This window comes from Dipodomys merriami, unplaced genomic scaffold (genome assembly GCF_024711535.1).
Source record: "Dipodomys merriami isolate MVZ:Mamm:240054 unplaced genomic scaffold, mDipMer1.0.p SCAF_1, whole genome shotgun sequence".
Classification (NCBI taxonomy): domain Eukaryota; kingdom Metazoa; phylum Chordata; class Mammalia; order Rodentia; family Heteromyidae; genus Dipodomys; species Dipodomys merriami.
The window spans coordinates 6979299-6994237 of NW_027202270.1; the positions used below are offsets into that span (position 1 = coordinate 6979299).

The window sequence follows — 14939 nt, forward strand, 5'->3', positions numbered from 1 at the left end:
AAACCCTTCTCCAGCCGGGCGCTGGTGGCTCACGCCTGTAATCCCAGCTACTCAGGAGGCTGAGATCTGAGGATCGCGGTTCAAAGCCAGCCCGGGCAGGAGAGACCATGAGACTCCTATCTCCAATAAACCACCAGAAAACCGGAAGCGGCGCTGTAGCTCAAGTGGTAGAGCGCTCGCCTTGAGCTGAAGAGCTGAGGGACAGCGCCCAGGCCCAGAGTTCAAGCCCCACGACCGACAAAAAAAAAAAAAAAAAAAAAAAAAAAACCCTTCTCCACAGCAAAAGAAACAACTACCAGAACCAAGAGCAACTCATAGAATGGGAGAAAAATGTTGCCAGCTATTAATACTCAGAATATACAAAGAGCTCAAAAAAACTAAATCACATAAGAATAATCCAAGAAATATGTGGGCAAAGGAATTGAACAGAAAGAACTCCAAAGTACAAATGGCTAATAGATACCTGAAGAAATGTTCACCATCTGTAGTCATCAAGGAAATGCAAATTGAAACCACACCAAGACCCCACATCTCTCTAGCAGGAGTAAAGCGGCCATCAATAAAATAACAACAGATGCTGGTGGGGATGTGGGGGAGAAGGAATCCTCCTCGGTGGATGGTGGGAATGGGAGCTAGTGGGACCTCTTTCCCTCCACCGCTTGAGCCACACCTCCACTTCCAGCTTTTGTTGTTGTTATTGGAGCTGAGTCTCGGATTTGTCTGCCCGGGGCTGGCTTTGAACCGTGATCCTCAGATCTCAGCCTCCTGAAGTAGCTAGGTACAGGCGCGAGCCACGGGGCGCGGGCTCGGCTGGGTTTTGCGGGTCTCACACGCACCTGCTGCATTCCAGGCCTGGGGGGGGGGCATGTCCCCAGCCCAGATGTGCTCTCCTTTTTCTCCCTTTGCCCACAACTGGCAAGCTTCTGAGTCACCCCAAGGAGCTCTCGGGGACAATTCCGTTTCCAGAACATTCTGGGCGCGCACGCTGTACCCACGGCACGGAAAAGGGATGGGGCGGCGCTTAGAAAATAAACGCTTGTGTTAATTTACTGGTGGGCAGGGCGCCATCGAGGCGCGGGGTGGAGCAGAGCTAAAGCCAGGCCGGGCAGGGGGGCGGGGGGCGGGGCCGGCCAGGGCTTCGCGGCTGTCAGTCAGCGTCCGGCCCCGCCTGCGCCCAGCGCGGGGTCAGGCGATTGGTCAGGAAGCGCACGGCCGAGCGGATGCCCTCCACCGTCCGGCGCTCCACCGACTCCAGCGCGTGCGTGAGCGAGCGCACGGCCAGGCTGGTCCCCGAGGCCAGGCCGGAGGAGATGACGGAGCTGGCGCTGCTCAGGATGCTGGACATGGTGCGCAGGCCGGGCCCCGCGCTGTACAGCAGGTCGGCCGGGTTGCTGCGCCCCGAGGCCAGCAGGGCCGTGGCCATGCCCATGCCGATGCCCACCGAGCTGTCGGACCACACCAGGATGTCGGCCAGCGAGCTGATGCTGCTCTCGCCGCCGCCCAGCAGGCTGGTCATGGAGCGCATGTAGTTATTCTCCTCGTCCGTCCCGTACATGCTGGGGTTCAGGGGTCGCCTCCCCCGGGACGCCTGCTCCAGGCCTGGCGAGGATGGGGCGCTGCACGTCGGGGTCGGAGGGAAAGGCCAGGCCGGCAGGTCCCTGGTGAAAATGACCATGTCCTTCCCCGCCATGGTCTGCGGCTCCGCCGTGACCTGCGGCCCCTCCGTGACCTGTGGCCCCACCGTGACCTGCGACCCCTCCGTGACCTCCTGCGACCCCTCCGTGACCTTCTGCGGCCCCTCCTTGACCTCTTGCGGCCCCTCCGTGGCCTCCTGTGGGCACGCCTCCACTTCTGAGTTGGAAGCCTTGGCGTCCTCCCCGCTCTCCGAACCGCTGGTGTGGGGTGAGCACGGGTCAGCAGCACCCCCGGAGGGCTGGCCCGACGGGGCCTCCGCTTCTGGGGTCGCTGGATCTGCTTCTGCCAGGCCCTCAGGAACGTCCACCGTCTCCGGGGCTTTGTCCTCCGTCTCCGGGGCTTTGTCCTCCGTCTCCGGGGCTTTGTCCTCCGTCTGGGAGCCGTTGGGGGACAGAGTGCGGCTTCTTATTTTCCGGGTGTTTTCAGCCAGCATGTCCCACACTGGGTTCTGGAAACCCACGAACAAGTTCCGGCTTGTGGACAAGATCGCCGTGGTCTCTTCAAGGTTCTCCTGGCTGTGGCCGCCCCCAGCGTCTCCCTGGTTTTGGTCCCCAGAGGTTGGCTTGGCCTTGCAGGTGGACTCCTCCAGGAAGGCCTGGTCTTCATCTTCTTCCTGGGCGTTGGCTTCCGGGTGTGTTTCCTCTAAGACATCGTCAGGGACGGGGTCTAGTACCAAGTACTCCTCAGGGCTGTAGTCAGCCTGGTTGTCCAGCCAGGCACAGGGAAGGCCATAGGGGGGGTTGTTAGTGGCCTCAGCCTCTTCTGGGGGCTGGGTGGTCATGTATGCCCCCTGCCACTTTTGATGGTGCAAGGCGTGGCTGAAGCTCTGCGGGGCTGGGCTCTCTGGGCCGTGAGGTCACAGGGGAGGCTGTGGGTAGCTGCTGATGTCACAGGCACCTCTAGAGCAAGGACCCTGAGCCTCCTGAGCTGCCCCAGGAGTCTTGAGTCTAGGAGACAGTTTGTAGACCAGTTTGTGGGTGCATAGGGAAACAAAGAGAAAGGTCTTTGCAAACAATGGAGATGGGCAGGGATAGCCACAGGGCCAGAGGGAAGTGTGATCTGGGTGTTAAGAAGTGTATGGAGGTCTTTTCGTGTGTGTGTGTGTGTGTGTGTGTGTGTGTGTGTGTGTGTGTGTGTGCCAGAGGGAAGTGTGATCTGGGTGTTAAGAAGTGTATGGAGGTCTTTTCGTGTGTGTGTGTGTGTGTGTGTGTGTGTGTGTGTGTGCCAGAGGGAAGTGTGATCTGGGTGTTAAGAAGTATATGGAGGTCTTTTCGTGTGTGTGTGTGTGTGTGTGTGTGTGTGTGTGTGCATGTTTATGCTGCTCCTGGGGCTTGAACTCAGGGTCTCATGCTTTTGCTTGGCTTTTTTTTTTTTTTGGTTGGTCGTGGGGCTTGAACTCTGGGCCTGAGCGCCATCCCTGAGCTCTTCAGCTCAAGGCTAGTGCTCTACCACTCGAACCACAGCACCACTTCCAGCTTTTTCTGTTTATGTGGTGCTGAGGAATGGAACCCAGGGCCTCATGCATGCGAGGCAAGCACTCTACCACTGAGCCACCTTCCCAGCCCTTGCTTGGCTTTCTCGCTCAAGGTAAGAGCTCTACCATTTGAGCCATTCTCCCTCTCCCCCCACTTCTGGGTCTGCAGGTCTTGAGTTAGAATGGATATTTATAAGGAACCCTTCCTTGCACTCCTCCATGGGTAAGATAAGACCCAAATTTACCCAGACTTTTTCTTCAGGAAACCCAGAAACAATAGGTAGGAATCAGCAGAAACCAGCCCTTGGTTCATGATCCTCCTTGGCTGGGGAGTTAATCCTCCTGACACAGGACAATCTACCTTCTCCCTGTCCACTTGAATTGGGAAGGCAGAAAGGTCAGAAATCCCAAGTGATCCTGAGGAAATCATGGGCCCAGGTAAACCTAGCTACTTAAGGAGGCTGAGATCTGAGGAGCCCAGTTTGAAGGCAGTCTGTGCAGGAAAGTCTGTGAAATTCTGATCTCTACTTAACCAACACAAATCCAAAAGTAGAACGGTGGCTTAAGTAGTAGAGCACCACCCTTGAATAAAATAGTTCAGGGACAGCACCCAGGGTCTGAGTTCAAGCTCCATTACCTGCGCATAAATCAACCAAAAAAGAACTAATTAATGGTGCTGGGTGCTGTAATCATGCCTGAGGATGCTGAGGTCTGTGGATTGGGATTCGAAGCCAGTTTGGCCAGCAAAATATGTGACTTTTTTCCAATTTATCAGCAAAGAGTTGGAAATAGAGCTATGGCTCAAGCCTGCTAGACCACCAGCCTTGAGTACAACAAAGCAACAAGCCTCAGGACCAGCACAAAAATACTCTAATGAAAATGGAAAATGTGTGCGATCACGGTTTGAGTCCTCCACTATCTTTGCTGCCCCCTCTGGACCTCGCTGGGCTGGACTCATTCACCCTGGCCCCACTCTGGCTTGCTGGGTGCTCACACATCATGCACCTGGAACATTCTGAGGTGGTGCTGTTTGCCCCGTCCCCTCCTAGTGCCGGAGCGCAGTGCACGCTGTCCAGCCAGGCCTGCTACTGAGGCCCCTGCAGGGAAAGTCCTTGAAAGTCCAGGTTATGGGCCTGGCGGCCCCTGGGGCCTCTGTAGACACCAGTGTTCTGAGCTGGGACTCCTGTTCTCTTCCTGATTTTCCTGCTTTCTAGATGTTCAAGAACTGAGCAAGACACCAGTGGCTCACACCTGTAATCTGGAGGCTGAGATCTGAGGATCACAGTTTGAAGTCATCCCTGGCAGGAAAGTCTGTGAAACTCTTTATCTTCCATGAAACATAAAAAAAAAAAAAACAAAAACCGGGGGCTGGGAAGGTGGCTCAGTGGTAGAGTGCTTGCCTGGCATGTATGAGCCCCTGGGTTCGATTCCTCAGCACCACATAAGCAGAAAAAGCCAGAAGTGGCGCTGTGGCTCAAGTGGTAGAGCGCTAGCCTTGAGCTGAAGAGCTGAGGGACAGCGCCCAGGCCCAGAGTTCAGGCCCTATGACTGGCAAAAAAAAAAAAAAAAACCACTAGTGGAGCTGTGGCTCAAATGGTAGAGTGCTAGCCCTGACAAAAAGCTCAGGGAAGGCAGGTACCAGTGGCTCACGCCTGCAATCCTAGCTATGCAGGAGGCTAAGATCTGAGGATGGCGGTTCAAAACCAACCTGGACAGAAAAGTCCGTGAGACTCATCTCCAATAAACCACCAGAAAACCGGAAGTGGTGCTGTGGCTCAAGTAGTAGATTGCTCACCTTGAGTTGAAGAGCTCAGGGACAGCACCCAGGCCTAGAGTTCAAGCCCTACAACCAACCACACACACAAACAAAAAGCTCAGGGACAGTGCCCAGGCTGGGAAGTCAAGCCCCAGGACAAGGAGGGGAGGGGAGAAAAAGAAAAAAAACCCAAAGAACTCAAGGCTGCAAGAGCAGATGGTCTAAGGAGCTGCATTAGATTTGTTTGGAAGAAACAGGTTAGTGAGTCCCACAGGTGGGGCTGAGCCCCCAAAAGCATTGTCAGGTTTCCAAGTCTCTTGCTCCCCTGCCTTGTAAGGAGAGCGTCCCGGCCATGAGGGTCTTTGTGGAAAGGGGGTGGGGGAAAAGCAGAGGCTGGGTTAGGGGTGAGGATTCTGAAGTTCCCCCGAGTGCAGGAGGGAGAGGTGAGGCGGGAGGGAGAGGTGAGGCGGGAGGTGGGGTGAGCAGCAGGCCCCAGACCTCTGCACAGGGAGGTAGTTGAAGGTCAGGGCTCCCCTGGGGTACAGCCCATGGGAGGCAGGAGGCCAGGAAGAGCTCTGGGGAGTGCTCAGGTTGTTTGCATGAGATCTCCTGGGGAAAGCCTGGCTGTGGGCACCGCATGGATGCTGTGTGAGCCCAGTCCACACACTGCAGGTCTGGTGTGAGCGCTGGCTCTCACACCGCAGGATGGACTTGGGGGCGTGACTGCGGCCTAGCCTGGGTTCCCCGGAGACGCAGAGACTGCCCTTGGGCACAGAAAGGGGCAGTGGAGGGTGAGGCGCACAGGGTCCTCGGGTGATTGGTTCTATATCTGGAAAACCCTAGGCTGGCCTCCTACTTTCCTGATGAACAGAAGAGATGAATGCAAGCAAAGAGACCTGCAGCGTTCACACCAAAGCTAGAAGGCCCCATTTGATTTGAGGAGGGAGAAGTACTTGGTAAATATAAAACCCAGGGGCTGGGAAGGTGGCTCAGTGGTAGAGCGCTTGCCTTGCATGCCTGAGGCCTTGGGTTCGATTCCTCAGCACCACATAAGCAAAAAGAAAAAAACCGGAAGTGGCACTGTGGCTCAAGTGGTAGAGCGCTAGCCTTGAGCTGAAGAGCTGAGGGACAGCGCCCAGGCCCAGGCCCAGAGTTCAAGCCCCACGACCGGACCCAAAAAAAAAAAAAAAAATATATATATATATATATATATATATATATAAAACCCAGTGTAAATGGGCTGGGAAGTCTAGCATTCATGAAGCCCTGGGTTCCATTCCTTAGTACTACATATACAGAAAAGGCCAGAAATGGCGCTGTGGCTCATGGTAGAGTCCTAGCCTTGTGGAAAGGAAGCTCAGGAAGAGTACCCAAGCCCCAGGACTGGCAAAAAATAAATAAATAAAAATGAAAAATACAGCACATTAAAAAAGAAAACAAAAAACAAAAAAAGAGCCAGGTGCTGGTGGCTCATGCCTGTAATTGTAGCTACTCAGGATCACTGTTCAAAGCTAGCCCAGGCAGGAAACTCCATGAGACTCTTATCTCCAATAAACCACCAGAAAACCGGAAGTGATGCTGTGGCTCAAGTGGTAGAGCGCTCGCCTTGAGCTGACGAGCTGAGAGACAGCGCCCAGGCCCAGACTTGAAGCCCCATGACTGACAACAACAACAATAACAACAACAAAATCCTAGCCTGCTGCCAGAGGCTCACATCTGTAATCCTAGCTAGTCTGGAGGCTGAGATGTGAGGATGATGGTTCACAGCCAGCGGGGCAGGAGACTCCATAAGACTTACCTCCACTCAACTACCAAAAAACACTGGAAGTGGAGCCGTGGCTCAAGTGATAGAGCACTAGCCTTGAGGAAAAGAAACTCAGGTACAGCGCTCAGGCCCTGAGTTCAAGCCCCAGGACCAGCAACAAAATTAAAAAATGATCTTGAACTTGAAAATACATAGTCACCAAATTGACCTTTCAAATTTCTGATCATTTTTAAACATCATTTGCCCTTTTCTGGGCCACGGCTCAGGCGCAGAGTCCTTGCTGAGCAGGCAGGAGGCCCAGAGTTGGCATTTGCCTTTTCAACAGTGCAAAAATGTGCTTCAATTATTAGAACACATTTGCAAGTTAAATGAAATTCCTCTTTAACCACTCACAAGTGTGTGTGTGTGTGTGTGTGTGTGTGTGTGTGTGTGTGTGATGCAAATAGGATTCCTAGGGTCATCCAGACACCCCCAGAATGAGGTACTGAACTGAGAAGCCACACCTCCCCATCTCTAAAACAAAGAGGTGTGTCAGCCCCCCCACCACCACACTGGCTCCCCTCCTCCCCATTTCCCCAGCCCAGCCCTCATTCCCAGAGTCCTCGCTGAGGTCCCTAGCTCCACCTGCCAGCAGCTCTAACCCACTATGGCAGAGCTGCCTGAGGGTTCAGGAACTCGGCTCCTCCAGGCGTGTCAGGGGCCTGCAGGAGGCCTTAAATAGCTGCCAGGCCCTCAGCGAGAGACTGAAGGTAGAACTGTGCTTGCCAAAACAGCCCCTCAGTGGGAGTGTCACCACGCTCTGTCATGCAGCCCTGTGGCCCAGCGCTCATTTGCAGATGTGCTCAGCATCTCGGGATGGAGAAGCCGGAGCTATAGCTGGGGTCACTGGGCGCCAGACCGTGGAGTGGGGAGCGACAGGGCTGCTGGGCTCTGCCTTGGGGCTCAGTGCTCTCTCAGCCCCCATCTACAAGGGGCGGCTGGCCTTCATCTGGGCCCCCCAGGGCCTCCAGGGTGGCCCTTGTGGACAATGCGCCTCCCAGACTGTCTCCAGCCTCCATGTCCTGCTTTCCACAGAGGCTCCGGTCCTGCAAAGGGGGAAGGGCTTTGAGAAATGTGCACATTTGCCTTTTTTTTTTTTTTCCAGAGCTGAGGACCGAACCCAGGGCCTTGCGCTAGCCAGGTGGGCGCCCTTCCGCTGAGCTAAACCCTCAGCCCCTGAGAAATGTGAACATTTGTATAACCACCAAGCCCAGACAAGATCTAGAACTTTCAGGCTGGGAAGGTGGTTCAGTGGTAGAGCGCTTGCCTTGCATGCCTGAGGCCCACCACATAAACAGAAAAATCTGGAAGTGGCGCTATGGCTCAAGTGGCACAGTGCTAGCCTTGAGCACAGAGAGGCACAGGGACAGTGCCCAGGCCCTGAGTTCAAGCCCCAGGACTGGCCAAAAAAAAAAATAGATAGGAAGAGACAGGATGGGGGGAGGGAGAAGGAGAAGAGGAGGGAGAAGAAGAGAGACAGAGGGAGAGAGAGAAAGAGGGAAAGTTCTAGGTCTTTTTTTTGGGGGGGGTGGGGGTCTGGTCGTGGGGCCTGAACTCTGGGCCTGGGTGCTGTCCCTCAGCTCTTCAGCTCAAGGCTAGCGCTCTACCACTTGAGCCACAGCACCACTTCCGGCTTTTTTCCTTTTTGCTTATGTGGTGCTGAGGAATCGAACCCAGTGCATGCGGGCAAGCACTCAACCACTGAGCCACCTTCCCAGCCCCAAGATCTAGAACTTTCAATCACCCAGGAAGTTCTTTGGGAGATTTGAAACATTGATGTCCCCTCGCAGAGGGTTCTCCACCGTGTTTGGGGGACACCAAATATCTTCTGCCAGAGCCCTTTCTAAATGGGTTATACTGATAAGTGAATCCAGTTTGGAAAGTCCTAACTGGACAAAGCAGACTAAACTTCAGCCTGGATTGTTCTTCTGAAGTCTTAATCTACAAGCAGGAAAGGCTGGGCGTTGGTGGCCCACAGCTATAATCCCAGCTATCATGAGGCTGAGATCTGAGGATTGCCGTTTGCAGCCAGCCCAGGCAGTAAAGTCCACGAGACTCTTACCTCCAATTAACCAGCAAAAATCAGGAAGTGGAGCTGTGGCTCAAGCAGTAGAGCTCCAGCCTTGAGCAGAAAAGGTTGGTCTAACTCTCTGCTGCCCCCTGGTGCTAGTTCTGTGGCACTTTAGGAGAGCCTGGCATTCAGTTCCTTCATTTAGTTGAGTCTGAGCCCTACCCAAGTCTAGGGTAAGCAGCATTGTTACCCCAACCCAAGAGCTGTCCGGTTGCTGCCACCCCACAAGATATTCAATGGAAAAGAACACGAGTCATTAGTTATCACTGCCTTTCCCGGGGCTATTTTATCTTGGGGTCCAACATTATATTGGAAACACTGAAAATCATCCAAATATTAATTGTGAGCTCCATAGAACTAGAGGGCACTTGATGTGTGTGATAGTTGATGGTATGTGTGAGAGAGAGAGAGAGAGAGAGACAGAGACAGAGACAGAGACAGACAGAGAAAGAGAGAGAGGGGGGCTGGGAAAGTGGCTCAGTGGTAGAGCGCTTGCCTTGCATGCAGGAGGCCCTGGGTTCGATTCCTCAGCACCACATAAGCAGAAAAGGCTGGAAGTGGCACTGTGGCTCAAGTGGTAGACTGCTAGCCTTAAGCTGAAGAACTGAGGGACAGCTCCCAGGCCCAGAGTTCAGGCCCCACGACCGGACCCCCCCCCCCAAAAAAAAGAGAGAGAGAGAGAGATGCTGGAGATCAAAACCAGGGCATTTGACATGCTAGGCAATCACTCTACCACTGAACTACATCCCTGTCCTTTCATTTGAATTTTTTTTCTTTGTTTGTTTGTTCGTTTTTTGTCCGTTGTGGGGCTTGAACTCTGGGCTTGGGCGCTGTCCCTGTGCTCTTCAGCTCAAGGCGAGCGCTCTACTGTTTGAGCCACAGTGCCACTTCCGGTTTTCTTCTGATTTATTGGAGATAAGAGTCTCACAGGCTTTGAACTGCAATCCTCAGATCTCAGCCTCCTGAGTAGCTAGGATTACAGGCATGAGCCACCAGCACCCAGCTTTTCTTTTAAAAATTATTTATTTTATTATTATTATAAAGGTGTATAGTTCACTTTCACTAGTGTCCAGTGAGATCCACTGCTGCACTTTTCCACCTGTTTTCCTCTAATTTTTCTTTTTTTTTTTTTTTTTTTTTTTTTTTTTGTCGGCCGTGGGGCTTGAACTCTGGGCCTGGGCGCTGTCCTTCAGCTCTTCAGCTCAAGGCGAGCGCTCTACCACTTGAGCTACAGCGCCACTTCCGGTTTTTCTGGTGGTTTATTGGAGATAGGAGTCTCACGGTCTCTCCTGCCCGGGCTGGCTTTGAACCTCGATCCTCAGATCTCAGCCTCCTGAGTAGCTAGGATTACAGGCGTGAGCCACCAGCGCCCGGCTCTCTATTTCTTTACTTGCTTATTTATTTATGTTGGCCATGAGGCTTGAACTCAGGGTTGGCATGCTGCCCCTAAGCTTATTTGCTCATGTCTGGGGCTTTACCACTTTGAGCCACAGTGCTACTTCTGGTTTTCTGGTGCTTCCAGCACCTTAAAATCAAGTAATTCTAATCACTTAGAGGAATGAGATCTGAGAATCGAGGTTCTGAGCAGACAAACTGGAAAGACTCTTAACGTCCACATAATCAACAGAACAGCCAGAGGTGGAAGTATGGTTCACAGAGTAGAGTGCCAGCAGAGAGTGAAAAATCAGAGGTAGAGTTTGAATTTCAGAGTTTAAGTCTTAATACTGGCATGCATACACACACACACACACACAGAGTAGCTGTTGGGACAATCAAGTGACCACATCACAACTTGTTTTCAAAAAAATCTTCTTCCCAGTCTTACTATGTGCCAGAAACTGTGCTAAATAACTTCACCGAATATTTACTTAATCCTTAAATTACTCTCCAGTTGGCAAATTCATTATCTCTGCAACTACAGAGGAAAGGTAGGCAGAGTTCATTGAGCTAAGAAGCCCCTTGGCCAGCAGGGGGCAGACTTGGGACTGGCTCCCAGGTCAGCAGAGGTGAATGTGCCTATCCTGTTCTCAGCATCAGCACCCTGGAGCCTGTCAGACGTGCATGGTCTCCGGCCTCCTTGACTCAGAATTGGGAGGCAAGCACCATCAGCAGGGCCACAGCTGACCACTGGGTAACCCCAGCAAACGTTTCCACGTGACTCTTGTCCTGGGCTCAGAATGGCAGCAAAGTTCCTCAAGATGGCAGGGCCCTCACCCCGTGGGATCCTTTGCCTTCTTCTACCTAACAGCAGAGTTGTATGCTCCCTCCAAATGTGGGTACTGACCTTCGAATCCCCAGAACCTCCAAAATGTGACTGCATTTGAAGATAGAGGTTGTTCTGTTTTTGGTTTGGGTTTGGTTTTGTTCTCAGTTCTGGGGCTTGAACTCAGGGCCTCCTGCTCTCACTTGGCTTTTGCAGTAAGGCTGGCTCTCTATTACTTGAGCCACATCTCCGCTTCTGGCTTTTGGGTGGCTGATTAGCTCTTGATCCTTAGCTCTTAGTCTTCAGAGTTACTAGGATTGTAGACATGAGCTACAGGTGCCCAACTGGAGAGAGAGCCTCTAAAGAGGTGACTCAGTTAAAATGAGCTGATATGGTGGCTCTGACCCAATAGAAGGAGCAGCCTCAGTAGAAGAGGAGATTGGAACTCAGGGCCTGGCCGATGCTCATAGGATCACACGATCATGTCACAAGCTCTGAGGCAGAGGTCAGACACAGACGCTTGCACAAAGGGGAGACCCATGAGACCAAGCAAGAAGGTGGCCAAGAGCAACTGCTCAGAGTTTGACCTCCACCTTCACACAGTGACACCATACATTTCTGGCACGGAGTCCATCTAGTCTGTTTTTGTTTTTTGGAATCCCTAAGAAATGAATAGTCCTTTTGTGGGGCTGATGAGGACATTCCTGGTGCCCACGTTTCAAATTGGTTTTGGTGGTGGTGGTGGTGGTGGCGGTGGTGGGGCTTGAACTCAGGGCCTGGACGCTGTCCCTGAGCTCTTTCACTCAGGGCTAGCTCTCTACCACTTTGAGCCACACCACAGCGCCACTTCCAGTTTTCTGATAGTTAATTGAAGATAAGAGTCTCATGGCCTTTCCTGCCTGCACTACTTCCAACCGCAATCCTCAGATCTCAGCCTCCTGAGTGGCTAGGATTAAAGACATGAGCTTCGGGCACCTGGTTCCGTTTCAAGATGTTCCAGATGAAGCATCGGAGGCTGACCTTCCTACACCCCGGAACTCTGCCCCACACCCCTGCCTAACCTCTTCCTGTGTCTTGGTGGTTTGTGGTCACGGGGTGCCACGGAGGGGACAGCCCAAGCGGCCCAAGGGAAATGAGTGCATCCTTGCTTACTGGGCTCTGGGGAAAAGCAGCGGCAGGGTCTGGTTAGTGAACAGATCCTATCACAGTTCCCAGGCCTGATGCTCTGTGTGTGTGTGTGTGTGTGTGTGTGTGTGTGTGTGTGTGTGTGTGTGTGTGTGTCTGTCTGTCTGTCTGTCTCTGTCTCTGTGTACGTGCAGGTCACATCAGCGCACATCAGCTGTGGTGCCATGGCTGAAACTGTTCCCAGGCTGGTTTTGTTTTGATTTTATGCTGGTCCTGGGGCTTGGAATCAAGACCAGAACACTAACTCTTGCTCACAGTTGGCATTCTTTTTTTTTTCTTTTTCTTTTTTTTTTGGGGTCCCGTCGTGGGGCCTGAACTCTGGGCCTGGGCGCTGTCCCTCAGCTCTTCAGCTCAAGGCTAGCAGTCTACCACTTGAGCCACAGTGCCACTTCCGGCTTTTTGCTTATGTGGTGCTGAGAAATCGAACCCAGGGCCTCATGCATGCAAGGCAAATGCTCTACCACTGAGCCACCTTCCAAGCTCCTCACGGTTGGCATTCTACCACTTGAACCACAAATCTACTTTTGGCTTTTTGCTAGTTCATTGGAGATAAGAGTTTCATGGACTTTCCTGCCCAGGCTAGCTTTGAAACTTGATCTTCTCCGGAGCTGCTAGAATTACAGGTCTGTGCTAGGGCAGTGTCTGGGTCCAGGGTATCTTTTGTTTGTTTGTTTGTTTGCCAGTCCTGGGCCTTGCCAGTCCAGGGCACTGTCCTTGAGCTTCTTTTGCTCAAGGCTAGCACTCTACCACTTGAGCCACAGTGCCACGTCCAGCCTTTTCTGTTTATGTGATACTGAGGAATTGAACCCATGGCTTAATGCATGATAAGCAAGCACTCCACCATCTCCCTGGACAGGGCCAGTCCTCCTGGAGCAGGCTCCCTATAGCGGGGATTCAATCAACCTACATGGAAGGGCAGCTTGGCCTCCAACCCATGGAGGATGCAGAGACCTGGAGGCAAGGAGGGGCAAAGTCATTTGCTTGGCACATCATTCTGGAACGCTTGGCTGGGGGACTAGGAGGTGAGGTGAAGGAGAGAGAGCATGAACGCAGTGTGTCTGTGCAGGCAACCGAAGCTCCTACCTGCGACCCTGAGGGCTGTGTGCAGTGCAGCTGGGCATTTTCCTACCAACAGACAGGTGGGGAAGCTGTGGTGTTGGCTTATCTATTCTTTTAATTTTTTAAAATTCTTTTGCCAGTCCTGGGAGTTGAACTCAGCACGTGGATGCTGTCCCTGAGCTTTTTGTTCAAAGCTAATGTTCTGCCACTTGAGCCATAGCTCCACTTCTGGCTTTTTCGTGGTTAAAAGTTAAAGGTAAGGCTGGGTGCCAGTGGTTCATGCCTGTAATCCTAGCTACTCAGGAGGCTGAGATCTGAGGATCGAGAATCAAAGCCAGCCTGGGCAGGAAAGTCCATGAGACTCTTATCTCCAATAAACTACCAGAAAACATGAAGTGGTGCTGTGGCTAAAGTGGTAAAGCACTCACCTTGAGCTGAAGAGTGCAGGCATCGCCCAGGCTGAGTTCAAGCCCCACGACTGACCAAAAAGAAAAAAAAAAAAATTAGAGATGAGTCTCATAGACTTTCCTGCCCAGGCTAACTCTGAATTGTGATCTTCAGATCTCAGTCTACTGAGTAGCTAGGATTACAGGCATGAGCCACCGGACCTGGATGACTTATCTGTTTCTAAAACAATTTTGAGGTGGGTGTGGTAGTGTATACTAGCTAAGTAGGAAATAGAAGTGGGAAGATTGAAGCGTGAGGCTGGCACTGGGAAAAAACTCAGGACCTATCTAAAAAGAGTAAAGTGCTGGGACCCTGGCTCAAGTGGTAGAGCACCTACTCAGCAAGTAATAGTTCACAACTCAGTACAGCTACCTCCCAAGTTTTATTGAGATATAATTCACATGCATACAATTCTTCTATCTGGAGTGCATAGTTCAGGATTACCCCCCTCCCTCTCTCTCTCTCTCTCTCTCTCTCTCTCTGTCTCTCTGTCTCTGTCTCTGTCTCTGTCTCTGTCTCTCTGTCTCTCTCTCTGTCCCCTTTTTACCAGTACTGGGGCTTGAATTCACGGCCTAGAGCTCTCTCTTGGCAACTTTTCTTAAGGGGGGGGCACTCTACCACTTGAGCCATATCTCCACTTGCAGGTTTTATGTGGTTAATTGGAGATATAGAGTCTCACAGACATTCCTGCCCAGGCTGGCTTTGAACCATGATCCTCAGATCTCAGCCTCCTGAGTAGCTAGGATTACAGGCGTGAGCCAGCAGCGCCTGGCAAGTTCAGGTTGTAATATGTTCACACGTAAGTCAACCCCATCCCACAGTCAATTTTTGGATACTTCATTCTCTGAAAAGAGTTCTGGGACTGATGGAAATGCAGCGCTGGCCTGTAGATTCCATGAGAGAACACGTTCCCTTTTTAGGAGAAATCCAACCAAAGACCTGGCCTGTAAGCTTAGGAAACTTTGCAGGTGATGTAAATCAAGGGAAGCTGAGACTTATACACACTGCAGGGGGGGGGGGGGGAAGCTGAAGGGCCTGTGGGGGGAGGGGAGGGGCGGAGCAAAGGCAGCACTTGCCCCTTGCACAAGAAAAATACTCAAGTATTCAGAAAAATACTCAAGTACTCAGAAAGCCTGGTCAGCAACTTACTTCCAAATTGTTAAAACATAATATTACTCGTGCTATTCTTACTAATTGTTTCCTGTGGTATGTTTTCTCACTAAAAACCCCACATGAGATAGCGGC

The 14939-nt window shown here is 52.2% G+C and overlaps 1 protein-coding gene across 1 annotated transcript; it reads right to left on the bottom strand.

The window, feature by feature from the left end:
- Nucleotides 1-1006: 1006 nt before the first annotated feature.
- Tex44 (testis expressed 44) lies at nucleotides 1007-2496 on the bottom strand. The gene has a single exon (XM_070022738.1). The coding sequence runs from the start codon at nucleotides 2474-2476 to the stop codon at nucleotides 1148-1150; it is 1329 nt and encodes a 442-aa protein (XP_069878839.1). The 5' UTR covers nucleotides 2477-2496; the 3' UTR covers nucleotides 1007-1147.
- Between the last annotated feature and the right edge of the window lie 12443 nt (nucleotides 2497-14939).